The 21,165-nt window shown below is 56.7% G+C and overlaps 1 protein-coding gene and 2 long non-coding RNA genes across 4 annotated transcripts; 1 reads left to right on the forward strand and 2 right to left on the reverse strand.

The window, feature by feature from the left end:
* Positions 1 to 1,902: 1,902 nt before the first annotated feature.
* LOC138100829 (putative per-hexamer repeat protein 5) lies at positions 1,903 to 3,400 on the reverse strand. The gene is made up of 2 exons (XM_068998690.1): positions 1,958 to 3,400; positions 1,903 to 1,908 (listed from the first exon to the last, which is right to left on the reverse strand). Exons 1-2 carry the CDS (start codon positions 3,398 to 3,400, stop codon positions 1,903 to 1,905), a joined length of 1,449 nt encoding a protein of 482 aa, XP_068854791.1.
* Positions 3,401 to 11,213: 7,813 nt separating this feature from the next.
* On the reverse strand, positions 11,214 to 13,154 carry LOC138100838 (uncharacterized). Its single transcript, XR_011146919.1, has 4 exons — positions 12,989 to 13,154; positions 12,780 to 12,821; positions 11,968 to 12,018; positions 11,214 to 11,341 (listed from the first exon to the last, which is right to left on the reverse strand). It is a non-coding gene; the product is annotated as an uncharacterized lncRNA (long non-coding RNA).
* Positions 13,155 to 18,448: 5,294 nt separating this feature from the next.
* LOC138100837 (uncharacterized) lies at positions 18,449 to 20,360 on the forward strand. 2 transcript variants are annotated; one of them, XR_011146918.1, is made up of 4 exons: positions 18,449 to 18,622; positions 18,790 to 18,831; positions 19,593 to 19,643; positions 20,312 to 20,360. It is a non-coding gene; the product is annotated as an uncharacterized lncRNA (long non-coding RNA). The 2 variants fall into 2 exon arrangements; XR_011146917.1 differs by having other exon boundaries at positions 20,270 to 20,339.
* Positions 20,361 to 21,165: the final 805 nt, after the last annotated feature.

Consider the following 21,165-nt stretch of genomic DNA (forward strand, 5'->3'; position numbering starts at 1 on the left):
CGATGGGAGCATCGCTACTGTGACAGTATCGTGACGATATCGTGATTGTCGCCACGATAGCGTGGCTATCGCGACGGGATCGTGGCGATATCGTGGCTATCGTGACGACATGGCGGCGACATGGCGGCGATATGGCGATTCTCGCTGTGATAGCGCCGATACCGCGGTGATATCGCGACGATGGCGCCGCTATCGCGACGATATCGTGACAACGTGGTGACGATATCGTGACTATCGCGACGGTGCTGCAGCTCTGTCACGACTCTCGTGGCTCCGCTGCGGCTCTGCTGCGGCTCTATCGCGACACTATCGGGGCTCTATCGGGGCTCTATCGCGACACTATCGGGGCTCTATCACGACACTATCAGGGCTCTATCACGACACTATCGCGACACTATCGCGACATTGCTGGGAGCTCTATTGGGGCTTTACCGCGACACTATCGCAACAGCGTCTCTCTATCGGGCCACTATCGCAGCTCTATCGCGACATAACTGGGGCTCTATCGCAACATTATTGGGACACTGCAGGGCTCTGTCGCGACACTATCGGGGCTCTATCGCGACATTGTTGGGCCTCTATCGCGACACTATCGGGGCTTTATCACGACACTATCGGGGCTCCATCGCGACACTATCGCGACACTATCGGGGCTCTATCGCGACACTATCGGGGCTCTATTGCGACATTGTTGGGCCTCTATCGCGACACTATCGGGGCTCTATCACGACACTATCAGGGCTCTATCGCGACACTATCGGGGCTCTATCGCGACATTATTGGGACATTACTGGGAGCTCTATCGGGGCTCTATCGCAACACTATCGGGGCTCTATCACGACACTATCGGGGCTCTATCACGACACTATCAAGGCTCTATCGCGACACTATCGGGGCTCTATCGCGACACTATCGGGGCTCTATCACGACACTATCAGGGCTCTATCGCGACACTATCGGGGCTCTATCGCGACACTATCGGGGCTCTATCGCGACACTATCAGGGCTCTATCGCGACACTATCAGGGCTCTATCGCGACACTATCAGGGCTCTATCGCGACATTATTGGGACATTACTGGGAGCTCTATCGGGGCTCTATCGCAACACTATCAGGGCTCTATCACGACACTATCAGGGCTCTATCACGACACTATCGGGGCTCTATCGCGACACTATCGGGGCTCTATCGCGACACTATCGGGGCTCTATCGCGACACTATCAGGGCTCTATCGCGACACTATCGGGGCTCTATCGTGACACTATCGGGGCTCTATCGCGACATTGTTGGGCCTCTATCGCGACGCTGCGGCTCCTGTCGTGACGCGAGTCCCCTCCCCCGCAGCGGCTGCTGAACCCCCGGGTGGAGAAGGCCGAGATCCTGCAGAGGGCGCTGCAGTTCCTGCGGGCCCAGCCCCGCCCAGCTCCGTGCCTCAGTTTCCCCTGCCCGGATTCCCGGCATTCCCGGCATTCCCGGCATTCCCGGCATTCCCGGCGTTCCCCGTCCCCGGCAGAGCCACGGGGCCACCACGACCAGGACGAGGAGGAGGAGGAGGAGGAGGAGGAGCTGCAGCGCCATTTCCGCAGTGGCTACCAGGCCTGCCTGGCCCGAGCCCGGCACTTCCTGAGCGGCGTCACCGGCCCCGCCGGCGCCGCCGGCCCAACCCAGAAGCGCCTCGGGAGCGATTCCGGGGCTTCCGGTCACCGCGGGCACGCGGGTGGACGGGGGATGGGCGGTGGCACCGATGGCGGCCGCGGTCGTGGGCTTGGTGGTGACCCCGATGATGGACCAGGTGGTGACCCCGATGATGGCCTTGGTGGTGTGTCCACTCGTGGTCTTGGTGGTGACCCCAGGGGTGGCCTTGGTCATGTGTCCACTCGTGGCCTTGGTGGTGTCACTGGTCATGGCTTTGATGGTGTCCCCAGTGATGGCCTTGGTCATGTGTCCGCTCCTGGCCTTGGTGGTGACCCCAATGATGGCCTCAGTCGTGTCCCCAGGGGTGGCCTTGGTCGTGTGTCCACTCCTGGCCTTGCTGGTGAGTCCACTCCTGGCCTTGGTGGTGTGTCCACTCCTGGCCTTGGTCGTGTGTCCACTCCTGGCCTTGCTGGTGAGTCCACTCCTGGCCTTGCTGGTGTGTCCACTCCTGGCCTTGCTGGTGAGTCCACTCCTGGCCTTGGTCGTGTGTCCACTCCTGGCCTTGGTCGTGTGTCCACTCCTGGCCTTGGTGGTGAGTCCACTCCTGGCCTTGGTCGTGTGTCCACTCCTGGCCTTGGTGGTGAGTCCACTCCTGGCCTTGGTGGTGAGTCCACTCCTGGCCGTGGGCATGGCCTTGGTCATTTCATCACTGATGACTCCGGTCAAGTGTCCACTCATGGCCTTGGTGGTGACCCTGGGCATGGCCTTGGTCACGTGACCAGGGGTGACATCAGTCACGTCCTGGGTGGTGTCACCGGTCTTGGTCATGGTCTCAGTGGTGACCACAGTTGTGGTCAAGGTCTTGGTCTTGGTCAAGGTCTTGCTTTTGTCCCCAGTGGTCACCGCAGTCATGGGCCAGGTCATGGTCACGGCCTTGGCCATGTCCCCAGTGGTGACCCCAGCCATGGCCTTGGTCTTGGTCATGGCCTTGGTCTTGGTCATGGCCTTGGTCTTGGTCTTGTGTCCAGCCATGGTCTTGGTCTTGGTCTTGGTCATGTCCCCAGTGGTGACCCCAACCATGGCCTTGGCCTTGGTCTTGGTCTTGGTCTTGTGTCCAGTCATGGTCTTGGTCGTGTCCTCAATGGTGACCCCAACCATGGCCTTGACCGAGTGACCAGTGGTGACCCCAGTCCTGTCCCTGGTCATCGCCTTGGTCATGGTCAAGGCCTTGGTCCTGTCCACAGTGGTGACCACAATGATCGTTGTGGTCTTGGTCATGGCCCCAGTGGTCACCCCAGTCATGGTCAAGGTCCCAATGGTGACCCCAGTCATGGTCATGGCCCCAGGGGTCACCCCAGTCATGGTCAAGGTCCCAATGGTGACCCCAGTCATGGTCATGGCCCCAGGGGTCACCCCAGTCATGGTCAAGGTCCCAATGGTGACCCCAGTCATGGCCATGGCCCCAGGGGTCACCCCAGTCATGGTCAAGGTCCCAATGGTGACCCCAGTCATGGCCATGGTCCCAGTGGTCACCCCAGTCATGGCCATGGCCCCAGGGGTCACCCCAGTCATGGCCATGGTCCCAGTGGTCACCCCAGTCATGGTCAAGGTCTTGGCCTGGGTCCTGTCTGCAGTGGTGGCCATGATGACCATCAGGGTCTTGGCCATGGTCTTTGTCTTCTCACCAGGGGTGACCCCAGTCATGGTCAAGGCCTTGGGCCTGTCCCTGGTGGTGGCCACGATGACCATCGAGGTCTTGGCCATGGCCCCAGGGGTCACCCCAGTCAAGGTCATGGTCAAGGTCAAGGTCAAGGCCTTGCTCCCGTCCCCGTTGATGTCCCTGAGGCCAAGATGGCGGCACTGGGTGGGGGCTGGGTCTGGAGACCCTGGCCCTGAACTGGGGGGACTGGGAGGGACTGGGGGGAAATGGGGGGCGACTGGGACAAAATGGGAGAGACTGGGAGGGACTGGGAGTGGTCTGGGGGGAACTGGGAGGAACTGGGAGGGGACTGGGGGGAACTGGGGTGAACTGGGATGGACTGGGAGGGACTGGGGGGAACTGGGATGGACTGGGAGGGAACTGTGGGGAACTGGGACAAAATGGGAGAGACTGGGGAGACTGGGAGGAACTGGGGGGAACTGGGAGGGACTGGGGGAGACTGGGAGGGACTGGGGGAACTGGGAGGGAACTGGGATGAGCTGGGAGGGAACTGGGGGAGACTGGGATGGACTGGGAGGGACTGGGGGGAACTGGGAGGGGACTGGGGGAGGGTTGTGTGATGTACTGGGAGGAATGGGGGATTTTAACTGGTTATACTGGGAGACAGGCGGGATTTAACTGGGTGAACTGGGAAGCAGATGGGATTTAACTGGGTTTAACTGGTTATACTGGGATTTAACTGGTTATACTGGGAGGAAGGTCTGGTTTTAATGGGGTGGACTGGGAGGATGAAGAGCCTCCCAGTTCCCTCCCAGTTCTCCCAGTTCCCTCCTGGTCCCTCCCAGTCCATCCCAGTCCCTCCCAGGTCCCTCCCAGTCCATCCCAGTCCCTCCCAGTTCTCCCAGTCCATCCCAGTCCATCCCAGTCCCTCCCAGTTCTCCCAGTCCATCCCAGGTCCCTCCCAGTCCATCCCAGTCCCTCCCAGTTCTCCCAGTCCCTCCCAGTCCTTCTGAGTTCTCCCAGTCCATCCCAGTCCCTCCCAGTCCTTCCGAGTTCTCCCAGTCCTTCCCAGTCCATCCCAGTCCCTCCCAGTTCTCCCAGTCCCTCCCAGTCCCTCCCAGTTCTCCCAGTTGCCCTCCCAGTTCTCCCACTGGAGGGGGATCCCAGTCCTGATCCCAAACTGGGAGAACTGGGAACGGCTCCGGGGGAACCTCGAGGCTCCCAGCGTTGATTTTGGGGTGAAAACCGAAGGATTTGGGGTCCCTGAATTCCCGGGTTTGGGGAATTTTGGGAGGGGCTGGAATTCCGGATTTTGGGGAATTTTGGGAGGGGCCGGAATTCAGGATTTGGGGGAATTTTGGGAAGGGGCGGAATTCCGGGTTTTTGGGTTTCGATGGAATTTTGGGTTCCCCTTTTCTGGGCCTGATTCGGGGCCCCTCCCCCCCTCTTGGGGTTTTTGGGGGAAAAATCCCAATAAAAAATAAAATTAAAAAAAAACAGAATTCCCGGCTGGAATTGTGGGGTGGGGGGGGCCCTGTAGGGGTGGGGGGTCCCTATGGGGGTGGGGGGGGTCCCTATAGGAGTTGGGGGGCCCTATAGGGGTTGAGGGGACCCTATAGGGGATGGGGGGTCCCTATGGGAGTGGGGGGGGTCCCTATAGGGGTTGGGGGACCCTATAGGGGATGGGGCGGCCCTATAGGGGTTGGGGGGACCCTATAGGGGATAGGGGGACCCTATAGGGAACGGGGGGACCCTATAGGGGATGGGGGGACCCTATGGGGGGGGGTTCCTATAGGGTTTGGGGGGGCCCTATAGGGGTTGAGGGGGGTCATTATGGGATGCCGCAACGACCGCCACGGCCCAGGCCGGCCTCTGCGGGGCGCGGCAGGAGCGGGGGGCAGCCGGAGGCTCTCGGCTTTAACGCTGCTCCTCAGGAGCTCGGCCCTGCCCAGGGGAGCTGAAGCTCCCGGCGCAGCGGCAGTCCGGGCGAGGATCGAAAGCGGCCAGGAGGCTCCCACAGGGGCTAGTCCGAGTTTACTGGGGGCAACCCGCAGGGGACAAGCCCAGAACAGCTCCGGGGAACCCCTTAGAAAGGGCGGTGTTACATGGGGATGGCTGAACTGGGGACCAAGAGAAATCCTTCGGGAGGGATGTGGGCGAGCAGAGACATTTCCTTGGGCCAGTAGCCCCAAGGGGAGGGGGAAAGGGATCACATCCCCCAATGGGGCGTCGAGGTTTAGGGGATTCCCAAAGGGGGAGGGGGAAAGGGATCACATCCCCCTTTGGAGCATCGAGGTTTAGGGGATTCCCAAAGGGGGAAAGGGATCACATCCCCCAATGGGGCGTCGAGGTTTAGGGGATTCCCAAAGGGGGAAAGGGATCACATCCCCCTTTGGAGCATTGAGATTTAGGGGATTCCCAAAGGGGGAAAGGGATCACATCCCCCAATGGGGCATCGAGGTTTAGGGGATTCCCAAAGGGGGAGGGGGAAAGGGATCACATCCCCCTATGGGGCATCGAGGTTTAGGGGATTCCCAAAGGGAGAGGGGGAAAGGGATCACATCCCCCTATGGGGCGTCGAGGTTTAGGGGATTCCCAAAGGGGGAAAGGGATCACATCCCCCAATGGGCATCGAGGTTTAGGGGATTCCCAAAGGGGGAAAGGGATCACATCCCCCAATGGGGCATCGAGGTTTAGGGGATTCCCAAAGGGGGAGGGGGAAAGGGATCACATCCCCCTATGGGGCGTCGAGGTTTAGGGGATTCCCAAAGGGGGAGGGGGAAAGGGATCACATCCCCCTATGGGGCGTCGAGGTTTAGGGGATTCCCAAAGGGGGAGGGGGAAAGGGATCACATCCCCCTATGGGGCATCGAGGTTTAGGGGATTCCCAAAGGGGGAAAGGGATCACATCCCCCAATGGGCATCGAGGTTTAGGGGATTCCCAAAGGGGGAAAGGGATCACATCCCCCAATGGGGCATCGAGGTTTAGGGGATTCCCAAAGGGGGAGGGGGAAAGGGATCACATCCCCCTATGGGGCATCGAGGTTTAGGGGATTCCCAAAGGGGGAGGAGGAAAGGGATCACATCCCCGTATGGGGCATCGAGGTTTAGGGGATTCCCAAAGGGGGAGGAGGAAAGGGATCACATCCCCCAATGGGGCGTCGAGGTTTAGGGGATTCCCAAAAGGGGGAAAGGGATCACATCCCCCAATGGGGCGTCGAGGTTTAGGGGATTCCCAAAGGGGGAGGGGGAAAGGGATCACATCCCCCTATGGGGCGTCGAGGTTTAGGGGATTCCCAAAGGGGGAGGGGGAAAGGGATCACATCCCCCTATGGGGCATCGAGGTTTAGGGGATTCCCAAAGGGGGAAAGGGATCACATCCCCCAATGGGCATCGAGGTTTAGGGGATTCCCAAAGGGGGAAAGGGATCACATCCCCCAATGGGGCATCGAGGTTTAGGGGATTCCCAAAGGGGGAGGGGGAAAGGGATCACATCCCCCTATGGGGCGTCGAGGTTTAGGGGATTCCCAAAGGGGGAGGGGGAAAGGGATCACATCCCCCTATGGAGCATCGAGGTTTAGGGGATTCCCAAAGGGGGAGGAGGAAAGGGATCACATCCCCGTATGGGGCATCGAGGTTTAGGGGATTCCCAAAGGGGGAGGAGGAAAGGGATCACATCCCCCAATGGGGCGTCGAGGTTTAGGGGATTCCCAAAAGGGGGAAAGGGATCACATCCCCCAATGGGGCGTCGAGGTTTAGGGGATTCCCAAAGGGGGAGGGGGAAAGGGATCACATCCCCCTATGGGGCGTCGAGGTTTAGGGGATTCCCAAAGGGGGAGGAGGAAAGGGATCACATCCCCCAATGGGGCATCGAGGTTTAGGGGATTCCCAAAGGGAGAGGGGGAAAGGGATCACATCCCCCTATGGGGCGTCGAGGTTTAGGGGATTCCCAAAGGGGGAAAGGGATCACATCCCCCTATGGGGCGTCGAGGTTTAGGGGATTCCCAAAGGGGGAGGGGGAAAGGGATCACATCCCCCTATGGGGCATCGAGGTTTAGGGGATTCCCAAAGGGGGAAAGGGATCACATTCCCCTATGGGGCATCGAGGTTTAGGGGATTCCCAAAGGGGGAGGAGGAAAGGGATCACATCCCCCTATGGGGCATCGAGGTTTAGGGGATTCCCAAAGGGGGAAAGGGATCACATCCCCCTATGGGGCATCGAGGTTTAGGGGATTCCCAAAGGGGGAAAGGTATCACATCCCCCAATGGGGCATCGAGGTTTAGGGGATTCCCAAAGGGGGAAAGGGATCACATCCCCCAATGGGGCGTCGAGGTTTAGGGGATTCCCAAAGGGGGAGGGGGAAAGGGATCACATCCCCCTATGGGGCGTCGAGGTTTAGGGGATTCCCAAAGGGGGAAAGGGATCACATCCCCCAATGGGGCATCGAGGTTTAGGGGATTCCCAAAGGGGGAAAGGGATCACATCCCCCAATGGGGCGTCGAGGTTTAGGGGATTCCCAAAGGGGGAAAGGGATCACATCCCCCAATGGGGCGTCGAGGTTTAGGTCATTCCCAAAAGGGGAGGTAACCAAGGGGTGGGGTCTCGGGGGATTGATGGGGGCCATAAAAGGGTAAATTGGGGGGGTCCGGGTGATGGACACGGAACCTTCGGGAACAGCAGGAGGGGTTTGGGTCATTGAGAGGGAAAGAGCCAGAACGAGGGGAGGGGAACGACCATGTGGGGAGCACCGTGGGGGGGCTTGGGGCTGGGGCAAACCAACTGGGAATAGGGGTGGGGAAGGTGGGGATGGACCAGTGGGGGACAGAGAACGTCTATAAAAGTACAATAAAGGTATCGCGTCACCGCAGATACCTCTTATATCATAGATAATACGTATTATATCATAGATAATATGTAATATGTAATATGTAATATGTAATATGTAATATGTAATATGTAATATGTAATGTATAACATATATAATATATACTAAAATATACTAAAATATACTAAAATAAAATAAAATAAAATAAAATAAAATATAATATAATATAATAGATATAATAGATATGATAGATATTATATATATTTCTATGTATAATATATTATATGATATATAATATATAATATATAACATATAATATTTATAATATATAATATAAAATATATTATATATAATATACAATATATCATATAGAATATATAATATAATATATAATATAATATAATATAATATAATATAATATAATATAATATAATATATAATATATAATATATATTTATATCCATATAATATTATATAATATATAAATGCATATTTTTATATATATACTTTTATATTTATTTATATATATAATATATAATATATAATATATAATTAATATATAAGAAACAATATATAATAATATATAATATAATATAATATAATATAATATAATATAATATAATATATAAACATTATATAATATACATTATATATATATTATATATTATATATTATATATTATATATTATATATTATACATTTAATATGCACAATATTCCTGATATATTAAATATGCATATTAAATATGCATATAGAAACATATAAAATATTTTTATTATATGAATACACGATTATATCTTATATGCGCTCATCAAATATATGTTGTATATTTATACATTTAATAGATGTTATATAGTCTGATCTCTAATATGTATAAAATATGTCTAGATTGTAGAGAAGGATGCATAAAATATATATTAATAGATACAAATATGAAATGCATAATTTATGTATATTATTATGCGTTAATACATAAACCAATATGCAATATTTAGCTTTATATAGACACATATATATTATATAATTTTATATATTTGAAATATGTTTATTTATATAATATTTATGATGAGATATATATATATTATGTAAAAATGTAAAAGGACCTTAATAGATATAAAACAGATATAAAATAGCTATAAAATAGCTATAAAATAGATATAAAATATATAATGTGATAAATAGTACATCAATATATACAAATTGTATTAAAATTGTATTATAGCATTGGAATTGCAATTGGGATTTACAGATTCACATATATTTATTAAATATATATATATAAAATTATATCAATACATTTTATATATCATTTATCAAATGTTATTTATAAGATACATTAATATCTGCAAAATCCACATAATGTGACATTAAGTGCTCTTTTCTATATTACCTGATGGTATATAATATATTTTACGTGATATAATATTTTTACATGATATAATATATATTACATGATATAATATTTTTTACATGATATATTTTACATGATATTTCCACGTAAAGGAATAGAAATAAATGATGTAAAATCCGCAGTAGCACAACAGAAGGTCCCAAACCCTCCTGGAATTAGCCCAAAAATCCATAATTGAGGAAAAATCCTGTGGGAACCCCCCGGAGTCATTTTTTGTTTATTTTTTTTTTTTCCCCAAAGGTGCTGAAAATGACAAAACTGGAGCTGGAGCTGGGCCGGAGGTACCCCCTGAAATGGGCCTGAAACCCCCAAAAGTGGCGCTGCGCCGGAAATTGGAACTTTCTCGCCTCCAGAAATTATTTCCCGCTTTTTCTGCCTCTCTGGCTCGTAAAAAGAACTTCATTTATCGCAAGAAAAGAGCACGTAAAAAGTCCTTTTTTGTTAATTTAATTCAGTGCTAATTTATTCCACCCTAATTTATTCCACGTTAATTTATTCAGGAAGCCGCCGCCCCGCTGTCGTTGTGTGGAATTTGCCCATTTAATCATTTTGGCTCTTCCCTGCAACTCCGTATTTGGAACTGCGGATTTCCATGGAAAACGAGGCCATTTGGTGATTTTTGCACAATAAAAAGGGAGGAATTCAGTAAATTTGCTGCAAATTTTGGCGTGAATGGCAGGAAAAAAGGGGTGAGAAATCCACCCCAAATTCCTCTTCCGGCCTCATTTCTGCGTCGAGAGGGCGGAGAAGGATTTAATTGCGGTGTTAATGAGCCTTTTTGTTATTATTTCTTTCTTTTAATTAATTCCTGTAGAAATGTGTAATTCCAGCCCCCCCACCCCCCCCTAAATGTTGTATTTTGAATTCGGGTGATCAAGAGGAGGTGTCCCTAAGAGATCCTAAATGGGGGAGAGGGGAAGAAATGGAGGAGGGAGTGAGGGATTGACCCCATGGAAAGGACCTGGAGCCGTTCCTGACCCCAGGGAAGGGTCTGGAGCAGTTCCTGACCCCATGGAAAGGACCTGGAGCAGTTCCTGATCCCATGGAAAGGACCTGGAGCTGTTCCTGATCCCATGGAAAGGACCTGGAGCCGTTCCTGACCCCATGGAAAGGACCTGGAGCAGTTCCTGACCCGATGGGAGGACCTGGAGCAGTTCCTGACCCCATGGACAAGACCTAGAGCAGTTCCTGACCCCATGGAAAGGATCTGGAGCAGTTCCTGACCCCATGGAAAGGACCTGGAGCACTTCCTGACCCCATGGGAAGCTCCTGGAGCAGTTCCTGACCCCATGGAGAGGACCTGGAGCAGTTCCTGACCCCATGGAAAGACCTGGAGCGGTTCCTGACTCTGTGGAAGGACCTGGAGCAGTTCCTGAGGTGTTGACCACATGGAAAGGACCTGGAGCGGTTCCCGAGCCCATGGAAAGCTCCTGGAGCAGTTCCTGAGGTGTTGACCCCATGGAAAGGACCTGGAGCGGTTCCCGAGCCCATGGAAAGCTCCTGGAGCAGTTCCTGAGGTGTTGACCCCATGGGAAGGATCTGGAGCAGTTCCCGAGCCCATGGAAAGCTCCTGGAGCAGTTCCTGGAAGAAGGGCCCCAGAGAAAGGGCATCCTCTCCCCGAGGAGGAGCCAGGCAGGAACAAACCACCCATTCCCAAACACGGACACAGAGCTCTGCTGAAGGGGTTTATTGATCATTCCAGGGAAATTCCCAGGGCTCCCAGGGGATGGGGGGGTCCTCCAGGGGTGACGATCTCCTCATGCCGCTGGAGGAGGACAGGACACGGGTGTCAGCACCAGTTCCAATCCTAAAAGCCAGAGCCCAAAACGTGACCCCCCTGTGTCCACCGGGACAGGAGAGGGGCCCTGTCCCACCCCCGTCTGGCAGGAGAAGGGAATTGGGGCCCTGCATGGAGCCAGGACAGGACTTGGCTCCTCACATCCATGTGGCCCCCAGACCCCTTAGGCCCGGGATGCCCCAAACCCTCCCAGAGCCCCTCCCAGCCCCCCACACTGACCCTGGGGGTCCCCAGAGCCCCCCGAGCACAAGGAAGGCCTTGGGGACAGCTCTGTCCAGTGCCCTCAGGACACAGATCAGGGACAGCCCCTTCCCCCTCCCTCTGCTGGCCCCAAGCTCTGCCCACCCCAGAGAGCTCCGGGGTCTCCCTGAAACCCCCCAGAAGCCTTTGAGGGGCTGGAGACCCCCCGAGATTTCTCACCCGAGCATCGCAAAGGGCAGCCAGGTGATGCTGCCCCGCATCATCCATTGGGGGAGTTGGGAATAAATGCAGGGACAGGGGGCAGCTGGGAGATACCGGGGTGTACTGGGGGATACTGGGGCACACTGGGGTGTACTGGGGCCCACTGGGATGGCCGCGAGAGTCGTGGGCGTGGCAGGGGAGGGTCTGGGCCCGGCAGAACTCGGGGTCCTCACCTCAGACCTCTTCACTTGACAAACTTTCACTCGACGAACTTTCACTGGTCCCTGTGCAGAGATCGTGGGACGTCAGCGGGGTGTCCCCGGTCCCAGGAAGGGATGGGAGGGTTGGGGTGAAGGGGGGGCCCTCAGTGATGGTGAATTGAGGGGAACTGGGGCCCCCAAGGGACTGGGTGGGGGTGCTGAAGGGCCGGGGCTGAGGGGAGGGGGGGAAGAAGGAAGGAGGAGGAAGAGGTGGAGGAGGGAATTCTATGGGGGGGACTTGGGCTGAATCTTGGGGTGGGTGGGGGCAGGAGAAAGGGGGGCAGGGGAGAGAAATCAAAGGGATTGGGAGGGGCTTTGGGAGTGGGGGGACAAGGAAGGGGATCTGGGGACATCCCACACACGGGCAATAGGAAAGGGAGAGGCCTGGGGGGAAAGAGGGCAGGAAACGGATTGGGAATGTTGCACTGTGGGGGTTACTGGGGTGCACTGGGATAACTGGGAATACAATGGGGGCCCTCTCTGGGAAGAATTGGAGTGCACTCAGGGGTGGACTGGGATTAATGGGAATACAGTGAGAGGCTTCTGGGCAGCACTGGGGTGGATTGGGGTGGCCTGGAGGGCCGTAGCCATGAGAGGGGGGGTCTGAGCCCAGAATTCCCAGTACCCCCCTGGCCATCCAGGTCTCTCCCAACTATGGCTTCCCCCCAGCAGAGAGACCGTGACACATCACCGGGGTGTCCCCACTCCCAGTAAGGGATGTGGTGACCAAACTGGGGCCCATTCCCACCCTGGGCATCCCCCCCTGCCCCAAACCCAGAACTAACCACGACGATGGAACCACCCCTTGTGTCCGAGTCTATCATGGCCTGGGGAAGGAGAGGAAAGGGATGGTCGGGATGGGACCTTGTGCAGCCCAGGGAGGGACACAGGTGTCCCCAGCCTCCCTGCCAGCCCATGGGTCCCTCCCCAGCCCAAGAAGGAAAATCCCAGAGGGGAAGCCCAGAGAATTCAAGCCAAGGGGTCTCCTGCTCACCATCAGGAGGGGGTCCTCCACCGGAGCCGGGGCCATGGCGACAATGAACACCCCCCAGCAAAGACCAGTGGCAATCTCTCCCAAAGTGAGCGTCTGCTGGGGAGCACAGCAGGATGGAGAAGAGCAGGGCCACACTGAGCACAGCCACCTTCATCTTCCTCTCACACTGGGCAGCGCTGGCTGAGTCTGCAGCGGGCCAGGAGCAGCTTTATCCCTGCCGGGACTCCTCCCTGCACCCTCCCCGACAGCCCCCAGGCCAAAGCCCGACTTGGCACATCCCCCAGCCCTGGCCGCAAGCCCGGCCCTGGCACAGAGTCCATCCCACCTGTGGCACGCATCCAGCCCCCTTGCCCGGCATCCCTCCAGCTTCCTGCACGGGGCAGCTGCCGCTGGGAGGGCCCAGGCACCTGCAAGGGCCAAGGCCCTGGAGGGGCAGGGAGCCAAAGGCAGCTGGGGACCCTGTGGGGACAACCCCCACTCCCACATAATCCATCCTCCTGCAGCCCCCACAGCCAGATCCCCCATCTCCCGCTGCCCCTTCCCTCCCAGAGCTTTCCCTGGGGGACATCCCAGAGCTGAGCCCAGCCCCAGACCCGGCACGTGGCAGAGCAGAATTGTCCCTGTTCCCAGTCCAGTCTCATGAGGAAACTGAGGCTGGACTGTCCGCGCTTCCTGGGGTGCCAGGACCCTGGCATCAGGGGATATGGCGAGGTGGGAGGACAGCGGGTGACTGTCCCACCAGTTCCCAGTGGGTAACTGGGATCTCCAGTCTCTGGAGGAACTGGGGAGCGTGGGGGAATGGTGGTCCTGGGACAGCAGGGCTGGGCTTGGGGCAGTGCTGGGGTGGCCGCAGTGCCCGGCTCCAGCCCATTCCTGGCACTGCTGCCCCAAACTGCTCCTGGCCCAGTGCGGAACATCCCCTGCCAGACCCCCTGTCACACCCACGGCCACCATGTCCCCCCGCATCCCCTGGATCCCGCTCTGCTGCGCTGTCCCACACGGGGGTGCCAGGGGCTGTGTCCCAGCAGGGCTCTGGCTCCAGACTGGGCTGGCACTGGGACACAGCTCCCGCAGTGCCCGGCCACCAGCCATGGCCCTGTCCTGCCCTCAGCCCAGCACTGGCCCTGAGCTGGGGCTGGCCTTCCCAGCCGAGGGTCCCTCGCTCCCGTCCCCGCTCAGAGGCCCCTGTCAGGGTGAGCCCCGAGGACACAGAGCAGGGACAGTCCCTGCCTGGGGCTCCCGGGAGCTGCCGGGGCCTCCATTCTCCACTGACACCCGTGACATTTGCAGGAGATGTTCCCTCCTCACGGGACACTGACCACACAGAAGGGACCTGTTGTGGGGCACCTGGGAAAACCCTGCAGGCACCTGCCCTGACTCTTTGCGCTGCATTTGCCTCGCGAGCCGCCAGTGACCTGGAAGACTTTCCTGCTGCCCCTTTGTGCTTTGTGCCTCCTTTGTTGGAGAACTGGGGGGACATTAACCCAGGAGGGGCCCAGGGAAGGTGAAGCCGCTCGGAGGGGGGGAAAATTCCAGTCCCTGGACACCGAAGTGGCCATTCCGGACCATCGCAGCCGTGGGTCCATGGGCCCGGCACAGCCGAGCTCCCGTTTGCGGGTCGGCAGCTCCTCGGAACAGGGAAATGTCCCCAGCTTGGTGTTTGACAGAGAGAGGGACGAGAGCCGTCACCGGGACGGCGGGGGCAGAGGTCTGAGGTGCAGCTGATGCCCCTGGGTGCCCCCCTTTCCCTCCGCCAGCGGGGCTGGCAGCACCTGGGGAAATCCCTCTCGTGCCTGCACTCCCTTCCCGGGGATTTTTCCCACTCTCACGTTCCAAATCCATTTGGGGCCTGGCCCTTCTCAGGGAGGGGTTGTGGGGGTTCCCAGAGAGAAAGAGGAGGAGGAAAGGGGCTCGTTTGTCCCCACTTTTCGGTCTCACTTCCAGCAGAGCCCCCCAATTGCCGGGGGCTGCGGGCTGGGATAGAGAGGACTCGGCAGGGGGTGGTCCCTGTCCTGTTGTACTGGTTTTGACTGGGAGAACTGGCTGGGGAACAGTCGCTGGCCTTGCCTGCACTCAGCACAGAATCTGGGAATCCTGGAATGGTTTGTGTGGGAAAAGGGACCTTACAGAACGTCCCATTGCACCCCTGCCATGGGCAGGGACAGCTCCCACTGTGCCAGGTTGCTCCAAGCCTGGTCCAACCTGACCTTCCAGGGATCCAGGGGCAGCCACAGCCTATCTGGGCAACCCTCACTGGGAGGAATTCCTTCCCAGTAGCCCATCTAACCCTGCCCTTTGGAAATGGGAGTATATTCCCTGGTCTCCTGTCCCTCCAGGCCCTTATCCAAAGTCCCTCTCCATCTCTCCCACAACCCCTTTAGACACTCCAAGGTGTCCCAAGGTCTCCCCAGAGCCTGCCTTTCTCCAGGCTGGACATTCCCAGCTCTCCCCGCCTGGCTCCAGAGGGGATTCAGCCCTTGGAGCATCTCCATGGATGGAGATGGATGGACTCGCCGCAGCAGCTCCACATCCTTCTTTGCTGGGATCGCAGAGCTGGAGACAGGTGAGGTCTGACCTGAGCGGGGCAGAGGGGCACAATCCCCCCACCTGTCCACAGTGCTCGGGATGAAGCCAGAGCTCGGGAATTTCCAGGCTGGGCTGTGTCCTGTTTGTCACCCATCAGCACCCCCACGTCCCGCTCCTGGGGGGTTCTGGGGCCAAGAGTCAGGAATTGGGGCATACGGAGCCCAGCTGGGGATTCTGGGGTGGGGATCAGGGCATGGACAGCAGGACTGGGAATGGGGCTGCAGTTCCCAGCCTCTGGAGGCAGCTCCTGCCCAGTGGGAAGGACAGGAATCCCTTCAAGGAAGATCTGGCAAAATCCCGGATTCATGCTCCAGGCCCTTGCCCGGATCCATGCCCTTCTCTGGACATGCAGCTGCTGAGGGCTTCTGGGAACTGGAGGGCACTGGGAAACAAGGAAGCGAGACATAAACGTGGGAAGAACGGGAGACACCCAGCTGGGAGCTGCCCTGCCCATGGCAGGGGTGCAATGGGACGTTCTGTAAGGTCCCTTTTCCCACACAAACCATTCCAGGATTCCCAGATTCTGTGCTGAGTGCAGGCAAGGCCAGCGACCATTCCTCAGCCGGTTCTCCCAGTCAAAACCAGTACAACAGGACAGGGACCACCCCCTGCCGAGTCCTCTCTATCCCAGCCCGCAGCCCCCGGCAATTGGGGGGCTCTGCTGGAAGTGAGACCGAAAAGTGGGGACAAACGAGCCCCTTTCCTCCTCCTCTTTCTCTCTGGGAACCCCCACGACTCCTCCCTGAGAAGGGCCAGGCCCCAAATGGATTTGGAACGTGAGAGTGGGAAAAATCCCAGGGAAGGGAGTGCAGGCACGAGAGGGATTTCCCCAGGTGCTGCCAGCCCTGCTCATGGAGGGGAAGGGGGGCACCCAGGGGGCATCAGCTGCACCTCAGACCTCTGCCCCCGCCGTCCCGGTGACGGCTCTCGTCCCTCTCTCTGTCAAACACCAAGCTGGGGACATTTCCCTGTTCCGAGGAGCTGCCGACCCGCAAACGGGAGCTCGGCTGTGCCGGGCCCATGGACCCACGGCTGCGATGGTCCGGAATGGCCACTTCGGTGTCCAGGGACTGGAATTTTCCCCCCCTCCGAGCGGCTTCACCTTCCCTGGGCCCCTCCTGGGTTAATGTCCCCCCAGTTCTCCAACAAAGGAGGCACAAAGCACAAAGGGGCAGCAGGAAAGTCTTCCAGGTCACTGGCGGCTCGCGAGGCAAATGCAGCGCAAAGAGTCAGGGCAGGTGCCTGCAGGGTTTTCCCAGGTGCCCCACAACAGGTCCCTTCTGTGTGGTCAGTGTCCCGTGAGGAGGGAACATCTCCTGCAAATGTCACGGGTGTCAGTGGAGAATGGAGGCCCCGGCAGCTCCCGGGAGCCCCGGGCAGGGACTGTCCCTGCTCTGTGTCCTCGGGGCTCACCCTGACAGGGGCCTCTGAGCGGGGACGGGAGCGAGGGACCCTCGGCTGGGAAGGCCAGCCCCAGCTCAGGGCCAGTGCTGGGCTGAGGGCAGGACAGGGCCATGGCTGGTGGCCGGGCACTGCAGGAGCTGTGTCCCCGTGCCAGCCCAGTCTGGAGCCAGAGCCCTGCTGGGACACAGCCCCTGGCACCCCCGTGTGGGACAGCGCAGCAGAGCGGGATCCAGGGGATGCGGGGGGACACGGTGGCCGTGGGTGTGACAGGGGGTCTGGCAGGGGATGTTCCGCACTGGGCCAGGAGCAGTTTGGGGCAGCAGTGCCAGGAATGAGCTGGAGCCGGGCACTGCGGCCACCCCAGCACTGCCCCAAGCCCAGCCCTGCTGTCCCAGGACCACCATTCCCCCGCGCTCCCCAGTGCCTCCAGAGACTGGAGATCCCAGTTACCCACTGGCAATTGGTGGGTCAGTCACCCGCTGTCCTCCCACCTCGCCATATCCCCGATGCCGGGCTCCTGGCACCCCAGGAAGCGCGGACAGTCCAGCCTCAGTTTCCTCATGAGACTGGACTGGGAACAGGGACAATTCTGCTCTGCCACGTGCCGGGTCTGGGACTGGGCTCAGCTCTGGGATGTCCCCCAGGGAAAGCTCTGTTAGAAGCTCTGCGGGACGAGCGGCCCGGATCCCAGCAGGGGGAGAGAGAAACACTGTCCAAACCAATATGGTTGATAAACGAACTCCGTTTATTAGCAGTCCAAAGGTACTTATATAGTATACCAGCTTGTTAGCTCCGAAGTGGCTTAACGCTTATCAAGACACATTTCTATTTCTATAATAATTGGACTTATATTGGCAAGTTTCCACAGTCTTGTTATGATCAAAAGTATTCTGTTCCCATCTCCCTTGTTCACTCCCGGATAGCACAGCTGCAAGTTTTCCACTCCCTCGCTCTTTCTCGGCCTGCTTGTTTTCTTCATACAGGGACTTTCCCATGGGAAGTTTTTCTCACACACAAGCCTAAAACTTCCAGGCCTATTGCTTGCACAGTTCTTTTGTTGATCCCAATAATTCTATTTCCCAACAGGAAAGCTCTGGGAGGGAAGGGGCAGCAGGAGATGGGGGATCTGGCTGTGGGGGCTGCAGGAGGATGGATTATGTGGGAGTGGGGGTTGTCCCCACTGGGGATCCCCAGCTGCCTTTGGCTCCCTGCCCCCCCAGGTCCTTTGCCCCTGCAGGTGCCTGGGCCCTTCCAGAGGCAGCTGCCCCGTGCAGGAAGCTGGAGGGATGCCGGGCAAGGGGGCTGGATGCGTGCCACAGGTGGGATGGACTCTGTGCCAGGGCTGGGCTTGTGGCCAGGGCTGGGGGCTGTGCCAAGTCGGGCTTTGGCCTGGGGGCTGTCGGGGAGGGTGCAGGGAGGAGTCCCGGCAGGGATAAAGCTGCTCCTGGCCCGCTGCAGCCTCAGCCAGCGCTGCCCAGTGCAAGAGGAAGATGAAGGTGGCTGTGCTCAGTGTGGCCCTGCTCTTCTCCATCCTGCTGTGCTCCCCAGCAGACGCTCACTTTGGGAGAGATTGCCACTGGTCTTTGCTGGGGGGTGTTCGTTGTCGCCATGGCCCCGGCTCCGGTGGAGGACCCCCTCCTGATGGTGAGCAGGAGACCCCTTGGCTTGAATTCTCTGGGCTTCCCCTCTGGGATTTTCCTTCTTGGGCTGGGGAGGGACCCATGGGCTGGCAGGGAGGCTGGGGACACCTGTGTCCCTCCCTGGGCTGCACAAGGTCCCATCCCGACCATCCCTTTCCTCTCCTTCCCCAGGCCATGATAGACTCGGACACAAGGGGTGGTTCCATCGTCGTGGTTAGTTCTGGGTTTGGGGCAGGGGGGGATGCCCAGGGTGGGAATGGGCCCCAGTTTGGTCACCACATCCCTTACTGGGAGTGGGGACACCCCGGTGATGTGTCACGGTCTCTCTGCTGGGGGGAAGCCATAGTTGGGAGAGACCTGGATGGCCAGGGGGGTACTGGGAATTCTGGGCTCAGACCCCCCCTCTCATGGCTACGGCCCTCCAGGCCACCCCAATCCACCCCAGTGCTGCCCAGAAGCCTCTCACTGTATTCCCATTAATCCCAGTCCACCCCTGAGCACACCCCAATTCTTCCCAGAGAGGGCCCCCATTGTATTCCCAGTTATCCCAGTGCACCCCAGTAACCCCCACAGTGCAATATTCCCAGTCCATTTCCTGCCCTCTTTCCCCCCAGGCCTCTCCCTTTCCTATTGCCCATGTGTGGAATGTCCCCAAATCCCCTTCCTTGTCCCCCCACTCCCAAAGCCCCTCCCAATCCCTTTGATTTTTCTCCCCTGCCCCCCTTTCTCCTGCCCCCACCCACCCCAAGATTCAGCCCAAGTCCCCCCCATAGAATTCCCTCCTCCACCTCTTCCTCCTCCTTCCTTCTTCCCCCCCTCCCCTCAGCCCCGGCCCTTCAGCACCCCCACCCAGTCCCTTGGGGTCCCCAGTTCCCCTCAATTCACCATCACTGAGGGCCCCCCCTTCACCCCAACCCTCCCATCCCTTCCTGGGACCGGGGACACCCCACTGACGTCCCACGATCTCTGCACAGGGACCAGTGAAAGTTCGTCGAGTGAAAGTTTGTCAAGTGAAGAGGTCTGAGGTGAGGACCCCGAGTTCTGCCGGGCCCAGACCCTCCCCTGCCATGCCCACGACTCTCGGGGCCATCCCAGTGGGCCCCAGTACACCCCAGTGTGTCCCAGTATCCCCCAGTACACCCCAGTATCTCCCAGCTGCCCCCTCTCCCTGCATTTATTCCCAACTCCCCCAATGGATGATGCGGGGCAGTATCACCTGGCTGCCCTTTGCGATGCTCGGGTGAGAAATCTCGGGGGGTCTCCAGCCCCTCAAAGGCTTCTGGGGGGTTTCAGGGAGACCCCAGAGCCCTCTGGGGTGGGCAGAGCTTGGGGCCAGCAGAGGGAGGGGGAAGGGGCTGTCCCTGATCTGTGTCCTGAGGGCACTGGACAGAGCTGTCCCCAAGGCCTTCCTTGTGCTCGGGGGGCTCTGGGGACCCCCAGGGTCAGTGTGGGGGGCTGGGAGGGGCTCTGGGAGGGTTTGGGGCATCCCAGGTCTAAGGGGTCTGAGGGCCACATGGATGTGAGGAGCCAAGTCCTGTCCTGGCTCCATGCAGGGCCCCAATTCCCTTCTCCTGCCAGACGGGGGTGGGACAGGGCCCCTCTCCTGTCCCGCTGGACACGGGGGGGTCACGTTTTGGGCTCTGGCTTTTAGGATTGGAACTGGTGCTGACACCTGTGTCCTGTCCTCCTCCAGCGGCATGAGGAGATCGTCACCCCTGGAGGAGCCCCCCATCCCCTGGGAGCCCTGGGAATTTCCCTGGAATGATCAATAAACCCCTTCAGCAGAGCTCTGTGTCCGTGTTTGGGAATGGGTGGTTTGTTCCTGCCACTGGCTCCTCCTCGGGGAGAGGATGCCCTTTCTCTGGGGCCCTTCTTCCAGGAACTGCTCCAGGAGCTTTCCATGGGCTCCGGAACTGCTCCAGATCCTTTCTGTGGGGTCAATCTCCAGGTGCCCCCACCATATTTTCCCTCCCCCGAATTCAACACACAACATTTTTGGGGGAATGGAATTATCTATTTTAAAAGGAACTAAATCGTTAAAACAAACAATAATAAAACAGAGAGTATTTAAATCCTTCTCTGCCCTCGTGATGCATAAAGGAGGCAGGGGCAGGAGTTTGGGTGCATTTATCACCCCCATTTCCCATTGTTAATGCCAATAATTTAATTGAATTTACCATCTGCTGTTAGAAGCGTAACAAGACGAGAAGCCCGGTCCCCTGGCGGGGGGAGAGAGAAGCAGGCCAGCCAATATGGTTGATAAAAGCAAGACTCGGTTTATTAGCAACCCAAAGGCACTTATATAGTATACCAGCTTGTTAACTCCTAATTGCTTAAAGCTTATCAAAACACATTTCTACTTCTACATAATTGGACTTCCATTGGCAAGCTTCCATAGTCATCTTATGATTTAACGAATTCAGTGTTCATCTCCCTCGTTCACTCCCGGATAGCAGAGCTTATCAGGACAACGGTACTGTTTCAAAACTGCCTCTTTGCTGCCAGCCCTGCTTGTTATTTTTCACACAGGGACTTTCCCATGGAGAG

Source organism: Aphelocoma coerulescens, unplaced genomic scaffold, assembly GCF_041296385.1.
Source record: "Aphelocoma coerulescens isolate FSJ_1873_10779 unplaced genomic scaffold, UR_Acoe_1.0 HiC_scaffold_146, whole genome shotgun sequence".
In the NCBI taxonomy this organism is placed as follows: domain Eukaryota; kingdom Metazoa; phylum Chordata; class Aves; order Passeriformes; family Corvidae; genus Aphelocoma; species Aphelocoma coerulescens.

Bases quoted from the DNA above. Each gene is read 5' to 3' on its own strand.
- LOC138100829 (XM_068998690.1), bottom strand. From the start codon at position 3,400: ATGGCCAAGACCTCGATGGTCATCGTGGCCACCACCAGGGACAGGCCC.